At 44.7% G+C, this 16779-nt stretch overlaps 2 protein-coding genes across 2 annotated transcripts in view; one reads left to right on the top strand and one right to left on the bottom strand.

The window, feature by feature from the left end:
- The window catches only part of HIF1AN (hypoxia inducible factor 1 subunit alpha inhibitor), an 18473-nt gene extending 14060 nt beyond the window's left edge, over positions 1-4413 (bottom strand). The window contains exons 1-2 of the mRNA XM_017881201.1: positions 4142-4413; positions 3615-3865 (exon numbers count right to left, since the gene is read on the bottom strand). Of these exons, the coding sequence (XP_017736690.1) occupies positions 3615-3865; positions 4142-4318 (428 nt within the window). The 5' untranslated portion in view covers positions 4319-4413. The remainder of the gene's footprint in view (positions 1-3614; positions 3866-4141) is intronic.
- A 5989-nt stretch (positions 4414-10402) lies between these two features.
- NDUFB8 (NADH:ubiquinone oxidoreductase subunit B8) lies at positions 10403-16779 on the top strand. Its single transcript, XM_017881187.1, has 5 exons — positions 10403-10554; positions 10814-10940; positions 13246-13345; positions 13775-13930; positions 16592-16779. Exons 1-5 carry the CDS (start codon positions 10470-10472, stop codon positions 16682-16684), a joined length of 561 nt encoding a protein of 186 aa, XP_017736676.1. The 5' UTR covers positions 10403-10469; the 3' UTR covers positions 16685-16779.

Raw genomic sequence — 16779 nt, 5'->3', positions numbered from 1 at the left:
AAAAAAAAAAAAAAAAAAGAAGTGATGCTTAACCTTTTTTGGGTCACAGAATGACTTCTTTAAGAATCCAAAGAGTAGGAGGGTGAGATGAAAAATAAAACTTAAAAAAAAAAAGAATCTGAAGAAGAAGTCCCAGCTAATCAGGAGGCTGAGGCAGGAGAACCACTTGAACCTGGGAGGCAGAGGTTGCAGTGAGCTGAGATCATGCTATTGCACTCCAGCCTGGGTGACAAGAGCAAGACTCCATCTCAAAAAATATAAATACATAAATAAATGAAAGAATCCATTGAGGTTCCCCACAAAAATGCACATATACCCAGAACTTTCATATAATTTCAGATTCCTAGAAGCCTATCCATAGACCCTAGAATGATGACTCAGTCTTATACCAGAGACTTGCAGAGCCTGAGACATCTCCTTTGGCCCTTGATGACCACTGTGGTAAATTGTACTACTGTTCACCAAGAGCTGGTTCCCTCAGTGTGGAAGTTTTCTTTCACATCCCCTTGAAGCCAGCCTTGCTTATTTAACCTGTTCTGGCCAAGGAAATGTCCACAGAAGTGACTTGTGTTGTTTCTAACTATAATTTAAGAACCAGTCACCACTATCACATCTCTTTCCCTCTGCCACAGCAACTCCAAATTCCAGATAGTAGCTGCTGGGGCAATCTGGGTGCCAGAGAGAACAAGATGATGTAAAGAACAATATGACATTACCCATGATCAACATGTAGTAAGTGAGAAATAAGCCTCTGTTGTTTCTAGCCCGAGCTCTGGCTTGAAGCCTAGTTTATCTTAACTGATTCAGCCACCTATCCTGTTGCAGCCCTCTACAGCTAAAGTAAGGGAGACAGCTTATCAGGTAAAGGCCTCAGGCTCCTAACATACCTAAGGAAAGGCGTAAGTTACTTAAGAGAAATGAAAACCCAAACACACTTGAAGAAGCCCGCAAGAGACATTTAATAAGTGTGAAAACCTAAAAAAAAGACAGAAGCATCTCTGTATCTCTGTCCTGGTCCTGAGATCATTACTTCAAAAGGCTCAAAGGGGCCAGGTGTGGTGTCTCATGCCTATAATCCCAGCACTTGGGGAGGCCAAGGGAGGTGGACTGCCTGAGCGCAGGAGTTCCAGAGCAGCCTGGGCAACATGGCAAAACCTTATTTATTTAAATAAATAGTTTATTTAAAAAAACACAAAATTAGCTGGGCATGGTGGTGGCAGTGCATGCCTGTGGTCCCTGCTACTCGAGAGACTGACGTGGTAGGATCGCTTGAGCCTGGGAGGCGAAGGTTGCAGTAAGCTGAGATCACGCCACTGCACTCCAGCCTGGGTGACAGAGCAAGACGCTGTCTCAAAAAAAAAAGGTTCAAAGGCATATCACTGCCTAGAATCTCAATGTTTAAGGCATCTTACTGCCTAGAATCTAAATGTTTAAGGCAATGTTAATCAGAAATCTTCTTTTTTTTTGAGATGGAGTCTCACTCTGTCACTCAGGCTGGAGTGCAGTGGCAAAATCTCGGCTCACTGCAACCTCTCTGCCTCCTGGCTTCAAGCAATTCTCCTGCCTCAGTCTCCCAAGTACCTGAGACTACAGGCATGCGCCACCATGCCCGGCTAATTTTTGTATTTTTAGTGAACACGGGGTTTCACCATGTTAGCCAGGCTGGTCTCGAACTCCTGACCTCAGATGATCTGCCTGCCTCAGCCTCCTAAAAGGCTGAGATTACAGGTGTGAGCTACCACGCCCAGCCTTAATAGGAAATCTTGATAAGTTGGAAACACTACCTTTGTAGGAACATGGAATCCTCAAGACTCAATGCAACTCTCCCCAAAGATAATTATCTATTCACCCAAAAAATAAGCAAGTAACTTTGAAAGAGTCAGTGATACTCCCCAAATATGAATCTAAACATTATTACACCAGAATGGTAAATGCTCAAAATAGCTCGGAGGATCCTAATACATTTCACCCCATAATCACAACAACCTGTCCAATCATACAGTGAAGCTGGTCGGTGCTAAAGTCAGCTAATAGGGCAAAACTTTCAAACAACTGAAGATTTTCCTTGAAAACTCTTTAATCACCCATAAAGTACAGATTACACTCATTCTTACACAAAATGCTCTCACTATGGGAGGCAAGAAACTTCAAGCCACTGAAGAATCACAAGATTCACATATCTTACACTTATTCTTGGGTATATGTTCATTCAATGGAATTACACACTCCAAGAGTATCATTTAAATCAATCTTTTTCTCAAAGTTGGGTGTGTGTGTATGGAAGTGTGCACATGCACACTGTATTAAATTTTAGAAAATTAATGCATGAGATAACTCAGCTGAACCAATATATTAAGACATCATGGACAGATCAATCACAGTTCATATCCTGGAAACTCTTCTGGTCAAAAATCCCATCATTATGACAACTGCTAAGTGTTAAGAAGAAGAAAAAAAGATATTTCAAATCCATTCACGTAGCCACAGACTGCTGATAAGGCGTCAGGAACAGGAGTGAGTGAAGCAAGAGACTAGAGAGGAAACCCAGGGTTGGACACCAAATGCGAGAGGGTCATTCACCATGAAGTACTCAGCGAAAGCAATTCCCCAGAGGCGGTGTTATAGTGTGGTATTGAATACTGTCTGGGACCTACATAAGAGGCTGCCTCATAAGCAGGAATAAAAGCAGAGAGGAAGAATCACTCTCTTATGTGTCTTGTGTTTCTGTTGTGATAGGAAAAACAAATTTAATCTGATCTTCCCTAAGCTAGAGAATCCCGACCTTCTTTACTCCAAAATCACAACAAACTATACAACTTTTCAGGTTGAACTATGCCCGGTCATCACAATACTTAAGGACAATAGCTACAAACAGGCATTTTCAGAGCAAAATCCAGTGACAAACATTTTTGTTTGGCCCCCTGCAACTTTTTTTTTTAAATCTGATTTAGTTGCTCACATTTAAAGTCAAAAGATTTTAAATAAAAGTCCTGATTTTGAACTTCTCTTGAAAATCGGAATATCTTGCAACCCTAGAACTACACTCCAAAACTGAAGCAAGCAAAGTCAAGCAATGACGTCTCACTATGGTTTTTTGTTTTAGTTTTTAATTTTGTAGAGACTAGCTCTCACCACATTTCCCAGGTTGGTCTTGAACTCCCGGGCTCAAGCAATCATCCTGCCTCCGCCTCCCAAAGTGCTGGGATTACAGGCATGAGCCACCCCACCCGGCCTTGGCTTCTCACTTTGAACAGGGCTTATGCCTTCAGCTTCATCACTGATTTCACACAGACAATATTACTCCTTTCATTCACCTGCCTGACCCTTCTAGGCAACTAACTCTCACTTTATGAGGAAGAAGATGGGAACCCAGAGATTCAAAGCCAAAGTTTAATCATTCCCCCATCCCTCAAGCTACAGAACTAGCTGGCTGTAGCACCAAGAACCACTAAGAACTCAAACCCCTTAAAGGCTGGAAGACCAGACTACTTCAACAGGAATCCAGAGATGGGAGAGGCCAATCTCTAATTGACCCAATTCTGCCACACCTTCAAGTATAGGAAAGAAAAATGACTGCCCTAAATCCAACAGAAAATTAAGATTTGGGAATTTACCTCTCTTCCCCTCCTCGCTGCTGTATATCCTGCAGTTTCTCAACGAACTCATGAAATTTCATTTCTTCCCTGTTGGACCTCGGCTTAAAGTTCTGGAAATTGGCCATCTTCTTCTCATCATAGTACAAGAACTTGTGGGTGCTGGCACTGTACACAGAGAAGTCTCCATTGCCAATATTCTCTTGCAAGTATTCAAGGTCCCATTTCAGGGCAGGATACACAAGATTTGTGTCGGTCAGAACCACAGGCTCCTACATGAAAACAACAGGTGAAAAACATCAAATAAAGTAATGCCAAGAAGTCGGTGGGTTCGCCTCCATGATCCCAACTACTTCTCAACTTCAGAATAATTTCTCCCGTTAATCAGTACGAACCCCTCAAATTCCGTATCTCCTCGCCTTTCTCTCCATCTTCCCATATGCCCTAGTCTAGAGCCCTGCCAGTCTCCCATCTCTTTCACCATTCGCCTCTGACCTCTCAACCGGGTGCCTTCCTCCTCTCCCTTTAGACGCGGCCCCGCCCCCCACCTCATTCTCAATAAGCTCCTCCGCCCGGGGGTCGCTCTGACTCAGACGCGGGATGGGCCTAGTCGGGAAGCTGTAACTGCGCAACTGGGATTCATCCCAGGCGGGGCCGAGGGCTCCGGCCTCCTCCCGGGGCTCTTCAGAGCCAGAGGCCACGGCCTCCGCCGCTGTCGCCGCCATCTCCGCCGCCAGGGACGGCCCCCGCCGGAACCGGAAGCTCCGCCTATTCCGGACGGGAAAAAAAACACACACACACAGACAAACACACAACGGAAACCATAGAGATGAGCTGCGAGAGAGAGCGGTCCAGAGACATAAAGAACGCGGAGCCGAGGCCTGAAGGTGCGCCTCCTAATGGTAACATGCAGCTCTACATCGTAGGCTCTGCTGCTGAAGAAATGGGGCTAGACACTAGTCCCACGGAATAGGGATGACCTGGTAGAGCAAAACACAAAAAAATGTTGCCCCAGTGTACCCAAGTCTACACACGAGTCAGAGAAGGAAGCAAGTTCAGTTAGGCATTAAACTTTACACTCATGAATGGGGAGAAAAGCAAACTTTTGACCCACCTAAAGAAGTCAGAAGGAAAAGCAGTGATCACATCGGTAGATGTAGAGCAAAGGCTGACTGAAGACTTAGGCAAAAGATATACAGCAAGTTGAATTCTTTCAAAATCAAGGATGGTTTTCTTTTGTTTAGCATGATTTGATTTTTCTGCCTATATCACCATCTCTCCTACTTGAATATATGCTTGCCGTGAAACCTATGTTATCAGTGGCCAACCATGGACATCTCACATTTTCAAACAATCTATATTGATTATAAAAGGCCATATTAACTACCTCTATTGCTTGGACAGTTCTTACGGTTGGCTGTAAGAGGCCCAATTCTAAGATGTATACCAAGATTTGTACCCCATGATGTACACATCCTGTATATATTTCTCCCCTTCAAAGAAAACAGGACTGTGAATATGATAGAGCATCACTCCTGTAATTAGGTTAGCTTATATGACAAGGATGTAATTAAAGTCCCTAATCAATTAACTTTGAGACAGTCAAAAAGGAGGTGATTTATCCTGATGGCTTAATCTTATCACTCTAGCTCTTTAAATCAGGGCTAGAGGTCAGAGACAGAATCTAAGAGATTTGAAGCCACAGCGCAGCTGTCCTATTCACCTTGAAGGAGCAAACTGCCATATGGCAGGAAATGGCAGGTGGATTCCAGGAGCTGAAAAGGGCTCCTGGGTGACAGCCAACAAGAAAGTGGGCACCTTAATCCTACAAACGCAAATAACTGAATTCTGGCAACCAACCACTGAACTTGGGAAAGTACACACACAGAGTCTCAGATGAGATGGCCAACCCAGCCAACACCTTGATTTCAGCCTGATAAGACCCGGAGCTGAGGACTCAGCCAACCAGTACCTGGACTCATGGAATATGTGAGAAAATAAATTCGTGTTTTGCGCTGTTGAATTTATAGTAATTTGTTATGCAGTAATAGAAACGAATGCAGTAGCTTAACTATGTAATTATGCTACATAGTAACCATGCTACACCAAACTGATAATAGGGCTACCTCTGTGGAAGGGTTTGAAGCTGCAGGTGGCAATCAAGGCTTTCATTTTATCTGCAGTGTTCGAATTTTTATTATTATTATTATTATTATTATTATTTTATTTTTAGCTAGAGACTCACTCTGTCACCCAGGCTGGAGTGCGGTGGTGCAATCTTGGTTCACTGCAATGTCTGCCTCCTCAGCTCAAGCAATCCTCCTACCATAGCCTCCCAAGTGGCTGGGACTAAAGGCGCATGCCACCATGGCTGGCTAATTTTTTTTTTCTTCTGTAGAGACAGGGTTTCGCCATGTTGCCCAGCTTGAATGTTTGAATTTTTACAAGAATGTAGGGAATTAAAAATAAATTAGGGCAGGCATGATGGCACATGCCTGTAATATCAGGACTTTTTGAGGCTGAGGCAGGAGGATCACTTGAGCCTGGGTGTTCCAGGCAACATAGCAAGACCTCATCTCTACAAAAAATTTTAAAATTAGCTCGGTGTGTTGATGCATGCCTGTAGTCCCAGCTACTAGGAAGGCTGAGGTAGGAGGATTGTTTGAGCCTGAGAGGTGGAGGCTGCAGTGAGCCATGATCATGCCACTGCACTCCAGTGGATGACAGAGGAAGACCCTGTCTTACTAAAAGTAAAGAAATAAATTAAGATCAAGAAGATTAAAAGAACTAAAATCAGTAATGAAACAGGGATATTACTACTGACTTTACCCCCCCCCAAAAAAAAGCATATAAGGACATACTGTGAACAATTGTATGTCAAAAAATTAGAGAACCTAGATGAAACGAACAGATTCCTAGAAAGGCACAAGCTATAATAGCTGATTCAAGAAGAAATAGGAAATGTGAATAGACCTATAACAAGAGATTGAATTAGGAATCAAAAACATCCCACAAAGAAAAGCCCAGAAACTGGGCATGGTGGCTTACATCTGTAATCCCAACACTTTGGGAGGCAGAGGCAAGCGAATCACTTGAGGCCATAAGGTCGCAACCAGACTGGGCAACATGGCGAAACCCCATCTCTACCAAATCTCCCTGGCCAAAAAAATCCCAAAAATTAGCAGGCACGGTGGCACACCTGTAGTGCCAGCTATTCGGGAAACTGAAGTGGGAGCATCACTTGAGCCCAGAAGGTGGAGGTTGCAGTCAACTGAGATCGCACCACTGCACTCCACTGCACTCCAGCTTTTTGAGACAGAGCTAGGCTCTGTCTCAAAAGAAAAGAAAAGGCCGGGTGCAGTGGCTCATGTCTGTAATCCCAGAACTTTAGGAGGCCGAAGTTGGTGGGGGGGATCACCTGAGGTCAGGAGTTCGAGACTAGCCTGGCCAACATGGTAAAACCCCCATTGCTACCAAAAATACAAAAATTAGGCATGGTGGTGTGCGCCTGTAGTCCCAGCTACTTGGGAGGCTGAGGCAGAAGAATCACTTGAACTCAGGAGGCGGAGGTTGCAGTGAGCTGAGATCATGCCACTGCACTCCAGCCTGGGCAACAGAGCAAGATTTGTCTCAAAAAAAAAAAAAAGAAAAAGAAAAAAAAAGCTCAAAACCGGGTGGATTCACTGATGAATCCTACCAAATATATATTTTTTAATTAACACTGGTCTGGGCGCAGTGGCTCATGCCTGTAATCTCAGTACTCTGGGAGGCTGAGGCAGGCGGATCATGAGGTCAGGAGATCGAGACCATCCTGGCTAACACAGTAAAACCCCGTCTCTACTAAAAATACAAAAAAATTGGCCAGGCGTGGTGGTGGGTACCTGTAGTCCCAGCTACTCAGCGGGCTGAGGCAGGAGAATGGCGTGAACCTGGCCTGGGAGGCAGGGCTTGCAGTGAGCCGAGATCAGGCCACTGCATTCCAGCCCAGGCGACAGAGTGAGACTCCATCTCAATAAAAAAAAAAAAAGAGAAAGGAAAAGAAAAGGAAAAAGAAAACTATAGACCAATATTTCTTATGAATATAGATGCAAAAATCCTAACAGAATACTAGCAAACTCAGTTTAACACCACATAAAAAGAATTATAGGCCAGGCACGGTGGCTGACACCTATAATCCCAGCACTTTGGGAGGCCCAGGCAGGCGGATCACGAGGTCAGGAGATCGAGACCATCCTGGCTAACACAGTGAAACCCGGTCTCTACTAAAAATACAAAAATTAGCCGGGCGTGGTGGTGGGCACCTGTAGTCCCAGCCACTTGGGAGGCTGAGGCAGGAGAATGGCATGAACCCAGGAGGTGGAGCTTGCAGTGAGCCGAGATCACACCACTGCACTCCAGCCTGGGCGACAGAGCGAGACTCTGTCTCAAAAAAACAGAATTATATACTATGACCAAGTGGGATTTATTCTAGGAGTGCAAGGTCAGTTCAACATCTGAAAATGATCAATATAACACACCATGTAGTAATCAATATTTTATTGATTAATCATTTGTAATCAACATAATACACTATATTAGTAAAAGAAAAAGAAAACCCTACATGATCATCTCAATAGACACAGAAAAAGCTTTTGACAAACTCCAACACCCTTTCATGATGAACACAGGGTTCCAAATGATACTGTAAGAAAGTTATAAAACCTATGAGTCAGAGAAAATATTTATGAATTGTGTATCTGATCTGATTGTATCTGATCAGATACAATTGTATCTAGAATACATAAAGAAAACTTGACAACTCAACAATAAAAAGACAAACCAATTTAAAAATGAACAAAGGCTTTGAACAGACATTCCGCCAAAGAAGGTATACCATGGCCAATAAGCACATGGAAAGATGCTTAGCATTATTAGTCATCAGGGTATTGCAAATGAAAATTGCAATGAAGTACCATTCACGGGCACTCGCGTGGTGATACTAAAAAAAGACAATAAGTGTTGGTAAAGATGTGGAGAAACTGGAACCCTCACACACTGCTAGTGGGGATGTAACATGTCACAGCTGCTTTGAAAAACAATTTGGCAGTTCTTCAAAAGTTAAACCATAGAGTTACCCTATGACCCAGCAATTCTACTCCTAGGCATATAACCAAAAGAATAGAAAACATACATCCAGACCAAAACTTACACAAGAATGTTCATAGCAGCATTATTCACAATAGCCAAACAAGCAGAAACAACTCAAATTTCCATTAACCAATAAATGTATAAATAAAATGTTGTACTGTACATTCATATGATGGAATATTATACAGCCCAAAAAGGAATGAAGTACTGGTATGTGCTACAACACAGACAAACTTTGAAAACATTATCCTAAGTGAAAGAAAATGGACACAAAAGGCCACATATAAAATGATCCATTTATATAAACTATTCTGAATAAGCAAATCCATAGAAACAGAAAGTGAGTTAGTGGTTGCCAGCAGGTAGAAATAGAGGCAACGTGCTAATGTGTATGGGTTTTTTCGGAAGCGATAAAAATGTTTTAGATAGTGATGATTGCACAACTTTGTAAATGTACTAAAAATAACTTTATCGTACACTTTAAAAGGGTTTTTTTGTTTTGTTTTTTGTTTTTGTTTGTTTGTTTTTTGTTTTCGAGATAGAGTCTCACCCTGTTGCCCAGGCCGGAGTGCAGTAGCGTGATCTCGGCTCATTGCAACCTCTGTCTCTCGTGCTCAAGTGATTCTCCTGCCTCAGCCTCCCGATTAGCTGGGATTACAAGCGTGCACCACCATGCCCGGCTATTTTTGTAGTTTTACTAGAGATGGGTTTTTGTCGTGTTGGCCAGGTTGGTCTTGAACTCCTGACCTCGAGTGATCTTCCCACCTTGGCCTCCCAAAGTGCTGGGATTACAGGCGTGAGCCACTGCACCCAGCCTAAAAGGATGAATTTATGGTATGTAAATAATATATTAATAAAAATAAATTAGATCAACTCTGTTTCTTGACCTAAATCGGATCAGGGTTTGCTATTGGTTGAATGCAGATGTTGTCCAATTATTTTGAACATCAACTAATGATGCGCATTTACAAGACAGCAAGTTGCTGTGTAGTCCTTCCCAAAATTTATATATTAAATAGTATATATCAGGATTTGTTTACTTTTTATTTTTATAACTTTAAAAAAAAAAAAAAGGGATGAGGTCTCACTATGTCACCCAGGCTGGTCTCAAACTCCTGGTCTCAGGCCATTTTCCAACCTAGACCTCCCAAAGTGTTGGGATTACAGATGTGAGCCACGGCTCCCAGCCTATATGCATTTTTATTGCTCTGATATATACTTGAGAATGTTTATAATAATAGGTTCTGTTACAAAACAGTGGTCACCTGAAAAGTGAAGATCAACCCATTTGGAGAACAGAACAAGCAAGACCAACAGGTGAATTTGAAGAATGATCATGTTTGGGGATGGGAGGAAGTGCCCGTGAAGGACAGGAAAGCAAGCAGCCAGAGAAGAGAGTCAGACAGGCTCATTTCACTAGTACAGCTCCTGCAGGAGGTGGTTAAGCTGTCTACCTGAGTTGCTCAGGTTCCGAGTTCCCATCATCCCTGGATGGGTCTAAGTCAGCTCAGGGAGAAAAAGGACACAACATTCTGAAATGTCAGAGACCTGCCTGGTTTTCTCTTCTTCCCGGTTATCCCTCCCAGCCTCTATCCAACCCTTGGCTTCCCAACTCCGTATTTAAACCCCGCCCGTGTTGAACCCTTCGACTTTTCTTCACTCCCGGCTTCCTCCGTCACGTTTGGCCCGGCTCAGCCGCCGTGATAGGTCTTTGCGCATGTGCAGAAGGGAAACGTGAAGAAGGTGAAGATGGCGGTGGCCAGGGCCGGGGTCCTGGGAGTTCAGTGGCTGCAAAGGGCATCCCGGAACGTGGTGCCGCTGGGCGCACGGACAGGTCTGCGAGAACGGGAGAGACCTCATTGTGGGAAGGGGGTGCCTGAGGTTTGGTGTATCGGGAGGTGGGGATCGTGGATGCCGCGGCGGCAGCCTCCGGGTAGGGAACAGAGGTGGTGTTGATATCCAGAAAATGGGGTGGAGGGTCGCGCTGATCCTGCGAAGTCCCGATCTCGGATCTCTGCAGCCCCTGTGACTTGAAGCCTTCGGAGCGGCCGGAGAGCGGGCTCGCTTCTGACCTGTTCTGTTCTGCGCTCTAGCCTCCCGCATGACCAAGGACATGTTTCCGGGGCCCTATCCTAGGACCCCAGAAGAACGGGCCGCCGCCGCCAAGAAATATAATATGCGTGTGGAAGACTACGAGCCTTACCCGGATGAGGGCATGGGGTGAGACAGAGAGGGTCTGCTCGCACCCAAGTAGTGATGGGAGAAGGCCGGCTGGGTTGGGTGGCTTGACTGTGACCCTTTCTCCCGAACCTTCTCGTGACCCCTCAGAGTCAATGGAGTGGGTGCTTTTCCCTGTGGAGGGAGGTGGGAGGGGGTGGGTGAGCAGCTGCAGCTGAGAGGACTTCAATTTTCTCCTTGGCTCAAGCTGTTTCCTCAAATGAGGAAGCCGAGGTTTTAATGGCTCCCTCGAGGACCCCCGAATAGCAGGAACCTTCCTTGGCTCTATCCAGAGCGTCGAGTTTCATTTAGATTGAGCATCTGCTGGGCTCAGGTGCTGTCATCCAGGCATGTGACCAGGCTGGAGCTGGACTCCTATCATGAGAACCTTATTTGTAAACGAGTACTGTATATTTGTGTGTATGTCTCTTTAAAAAAAAAATTTTTTTTTTTTTCTGTTAGTGCTGTGGAAATCGTAGCAACTATTAAGCAGATTAAACAGCCAGCCCCCTTACTCCAGTTGATGTTATCCTATCCCTTCCACACTCTTCCGTATCTGTACCCACATAACATTCCAGTGGTTAATTATCTGAAGTGATTATCATCACCTTTATTTCCTGTCCTAACATCACTCTTTCAATCTTGGTTTCAGCAACTTCTATTCTTCTTACTCTACACTCATTTTCTGTAGCATATGCCTAGTTGTCATCATTTCCTGTTTTGTTTTTTATGTTGTGGACAAGAGCAGCCTTGTTCGAAGTCAGTGTCAGATGAACCTGGATTTGTTGGGGGAAAACCCAGCTTAGCAAGAGGTCTCACGAGGTGTTTGAGACATGGAGATGACTGCCAGCTGGATGGTCAAGAACACAGTTATTATGAGAAGAATGGTTTTCTAATTTGTACCCTTTTGTTTTATTCCAATTAGCTGGGTGACTTTGGATTCAGACTCTAAACTTTTTCATTTTCTGTCTAATGAAAATCAGAGTACAGTCATGTGTCATTTAACAACAGGGATACATTCTGAGAAATGTGTTGTTAGGTGATCTCCTCATTGTATGAACATCAGAGAGTGTACTTACAGAAACCTAGATGGTATAGCCTGCTACACACCACAGCTTTATGGTATGGCCTATTGCTCTTAGGCCACAAACCTGTACAGCATGTTGTTGTACTAAATACTGTGGGCAGTTGTAACACAATGGTATTTGTGTATCTAAACATAGAAAAGGGGCATAAAAATATGCTATACAAGATAAAAAATGGGCCGGGCACAGTGACTCACACCTGTAATCCCAGCACTCTGGGAGGCCAAGGCAGGCGGATCGCGAGATCAGGAGATCAAGACCAGCCTGGCCAACATGGCGAAACCCTGTCTTTACTAAAAATACAAAAATTAGCTGGGCATGGTGGTGGGCACCTGTAATCCCAGCTACTTGGGAGGCTGAGGCAGGAGAATTGCTTGAACCCGGTAGGTGGAGGTTGCAGTGAGCTGAGATTGTGCCATTGTACTCCAGCCTGGGCGACAAGAGCAAGACTCCATCTCAAAAAAGAAAAGAAGATAAAAAATGGTACACATTTATAGGGCAGCTTTATTATAAATTTACAGGACCCCCTTTGTATATGTGGTCCGTCATTGACCGAAATGTTATGTGGCAGGTGACTGTAATTGATTGCTAAATTCCCTTTCATCTATAATACTACATGATTGTGTGACTTTTTTTCTTTTTATTGAAAGAAGTTTGGGGAAGCTGGTTTTTTGTTTTGTTTTGTTTTGTTTTTTTGAGAGAGTTTCACTCTTGTTGCCTAGGCTAGAGGGCAGTGGCACGATCTCAGCTCACTGCAACCTCCACCTCTCGGGTTCAAGTGATTCTCCTGCCTCAGCCTCCTGAGTAGCTGAGATTATGGGCATCTGCCACCATACCCAGCTAATTTTTGTATTTTTAGTAAAGATGAGGTTTTGCCATGTTGACCAGTCTGGTCTTGAATTCCTGACCTTAGGTGATCTGCCCACCTCGGCCTCCCAAAGTGCTGGGATTACAGGCATGAGCCACCACACCTGGCCCTGGGAAAGCTTATATACATTAAAATATTTCAGAGTTTGCCATGAACTTTTAAATACAATTTGGACTTCTATGGTTAGTTCTGTGCTTAGTGACTAGAACTCGAGCTCTTGCCTTGAGATTTAGTTCCTTTGTCCTTAGGTGAGGCAGTTATCTCTGTCACTTGGTTTCTCATCTATAAGATGAGGAGACTCTGAATTGTCTGAGGCTGCTCACAGCCCCTTCCAGAAGTTCCTGCTGTCTCTCAGGTATGGCGACTACCCGAAGCTCCCTGACCGTTCACAGCATGAGAGGGATCCATGGTATAGCTGGGACCAACCGGACCTGAGGTTGAACTGGGGTGAACCGGTGAGAGAACCATATCTCATTTGACCTTCCTTCTCCCTTTGTCTTCTTGGAGATTCTTTAGCTCAGATGGCACTTCTTTGACCAAGTAACACTAAACTTTTCTGCTCAAGGAAGCAAGGTTCAGTGATGTGAGATCGGAGGTTGCATGTGGCACACTGAATGGGACATCTGGGAATCATGAAACTCTGTACTGTGAAAGTTGTGCACTTCCATGATTGAGCTGTCCCTATTCAGCAGAACCTAGAAGAACCTAGACAGAGGCCAGCATCCAATCCTATAGGGCAGTGTCCTCAGACCTGGTTCTCAGCATGTTGCCCCAGGGCAGTAGAATGCTTCTGTCTAACCTTGTATCAGGCTCTGATCACTGGGGACTTGCCTGCATTTTGCAGGAAGAGTAGTATGTGACAGCTATTTGTCTTTCTGTCTCAGATGCACTGGCACCTAGACATGTACACCAGGAACCGTGTGGATACATCCCCCACACCTGTTTCTTGGAATGTCATGTGTATGCAGCTCTTCGGTTTCCTGGCTTTCATGACATTCATGTTCTGGGTGGGGGACGTGTACCCTGTCTACCAGCCTGTGGTGAGTATCCGAGAAGTCCTCCCTTAGGCATGTTTGCTTATCCCCATTTCCTGAGGGAGTGAAGTCTCTGGGGTAGGAATCCAACCAATACCAAGCTTGGCTTCGTGGAGTCTGAGGAGATAGGAAGATAGGAGGGCCTTGACCCATTGGCCTGCCACAAGTACCAGAGCACTTCTCCACCCCTACTTCTTGGACTAGTCTCAGTGAGTAGATACACTTGAAGACTAGATGAGCAATGAGTGTGTGGAAACCAGCTAGTCTCCAGAGTTGCCATTTGGGGATTATATTTATCAACAGTATTTCATTAAGTGATCTTACAGTAGAGTTAAGGAATCTTGAGCTAAAATCTTACCCTTTGTTGGACATGTGCAGAGCACTTCCTGTAGTATACTGGAAGCAATTAAGTGTCTACTACAGGCATAGACTTACATTTTGGAGAATGTAAAGGATGTAGAAAATGAATTATCTAGCTTTAAGGAAGTTTAGTTAAGAAAATTTAGGGCCGGGCGCGGTGGCTCAAGCCTGTAATCCCAGCACTGTGGGAGGCCGAGACAGGCGGATCATGAGGTCAGGAGATCGAGACCATCCTGGCTAACACAGTGAAACCCCGTCTCTACTAAAAAAATACAAAAAACTAGCCGGGCGTAGTGGCGGGCGCCTGTAGTCCCAGCTACTCGGGAGGCTGAGGCAGGAGAATGGCGTGAACCCGGGAGGCGGAGCTTGCAGTGAGCTGAGATCTGGCCACTGCACTCCAGCCTGGGCGACAGAGCGAGACTCCGTCTCAAAAAAAAAAAAAAAAGAAAAAGAAAATTTAGATAAGTGACATGAGCAACATTTGAACAGGTATGTGGGAATTCTGTACAATTCATGTGTATATATGTGTATAGTGAATGTATGTGATAGTATATGAGTTACTGTCAAGGAGAAGGGCTACCTAGATGCTAACACACACACACACACACACACACAAAGGCTTTGGGTGGTGGAAAGTTGGAGAAAACATTTAGGGCAAGAGAAAGCAATGAAGGAGGCCAGGCATGGTGACTTGTGCATGTAATCTCAGCACATTGGGAGGCTGAAGCAGGCAGATTGCTTGAGCTCAGGAGTTCAAGACCAGCCTGGGCAACATGGTGAAACCCTGTCTCTACAAAATGTACCAAAAAATTAGCCAGGCATGGTGGTGCACGCCTGTAATCCCAGCTACTTGGGAGGCTGGGGCACTGGAATCCTTTGAACTTGGGAGGCGGAGGTTGCAGTAAGCTGAAATCACACTACTGCCCTCCAGCCTGGGCAAGAGAGAAAGACTGTCTCAAAAAAAAGAAAAAGAAAACAATGAAGGAAAAGGAGGGTGAGTGAGTTAGCTAGAATAGAATAGATGTATAAAATGGTTCCTAAATAACCAGCTGCATTGGTTTCCTGGAGACTTGCTAAAAATCCAGATTCCCAGGCCCTGCTTCTTGGTGGTCCTAATTCAGTAGCATCGCAGTAGGGTTCTAAAAGCCATATTTTTAATAAGCTCCCAGGTAATTCTGATGTGCACCTAGATTTGGAAATCACTGTGTTAAAAAGTATTGTGAGGTAAGTTGATCAGTTAGGTTGGGCAGCTTTTATGTCATTGCTAAGGGATTTGGACTTGATGGTGTAATAAAGTATTAATTCAATAAATATTTATTGAGCCTCTACTATGTACCAGGTGCAGACTGTGCTAGCGGTTGGGGATACAGTGATGACTTGGTCTGCCTTTAGGTGGTAGGGAACCATTTTGGGTTTTCGAACAGAAGAGTGACATAATGAATGCTGAGTTCTTAGGATGATTAATCTGGGAGTAGTCTCCAGGATGTATTGGAAGGAGAGAAACTGAAAGCAGGGAGGCTGCTGTGTTTGTAGTTGGCTGCCCAGTGCTACCTCTGCAGAGACAATCAGTGTCCTGAAGGTAGCTGGTATGTCTGTGTGCACTGACACAAGCCTTCCTACCAAGCCCCAGGGGCTCCATGCTGGAGAATGCACGTAGGGCTAGGGTGAGCACTAACTTCACTTCAGGAGAGCAAGAAACACAGTGTGGCTCTTCCATTTTTCAGTTCTATAAGCATATCACCCTTTTCTCCTCCCCTTGAGCTGTGTTCTTTGACAGCTGTTTGTTGGTAAAGCCAGCAGCCCCTAAAGCACGTCCCAGCCTTGTCTCCTCTGTGCTTTCCCCCACCACTGCTCCTGCACGCCTCATTTGCTGGGCCACTTTAGTGGTGGGACCATTAGAGGCTGAGTGACTTAAAGGAGATTGAGTCTGTCTCGACCCCGAGAGAGAGTGGGATGGATGGATGCATCGTCTCATTTAGAAACCGTTGCCTCTGACTCTGACACTCTCTCTCTTTTCTATTTCTTTACTTCCCTCCCTCTCTTCCTCCCTTCCCCTCCTTTCCCTATTCCCTTCCCTCCCCCTTTCTCCTTCTCCCTCAGTGTAGGCACCACTTCTCTTACAATTTAGGCTTTCTCTCTGCCTTGGGCTGAGTGAGGAAGAGGATTGCTGTTCCTGCCGTCCTAGCCCAGCTGGGTCTGACCAGAGGCTACTGCGTACCCATTTACCATGCATGATTGTTAACTCAGTGGGGTGTAGCCGGGTATTGACTGAATGTATGTTCTTGCTGACCTGTGTTTTTTCCTTAGGGACCAAAGCAGTATCCTTACAATAATCTGTACCTGGAACAAGGCGGCGATCCCTCCAAAGAACCTGAGCCGGTGGTTCACTATGAGATCTGAGGAGGCTTCGTGGGCTTTTGTGTCCTCTTAACTAGGACTCCCTCGTTCCTAGAAATTTAATCTTAATGAAATCCCTAATAAAACTCAGTGCTGTA

Source organism: Rhinopithecus bieti, unplaced genomic scaffold, assembly GCF_001698545.2.
Source record: "Rhinopithecus bieti isolate Rb0 unplaced genomic scaffold, ASM169854v2 scaffold_425, whole genome shotgun sequence".
Taxonomy (NCBI): domain Eukaryota; kingdom Metazoa; phylum Chordata; class Mammalia; order Primates; family Cercopithecidae; genus Rhinopithecus; species Rhinopithecus bieti.
This window is presented reverse-complemented; position numbering and strand designations above follow the sequence as displayed.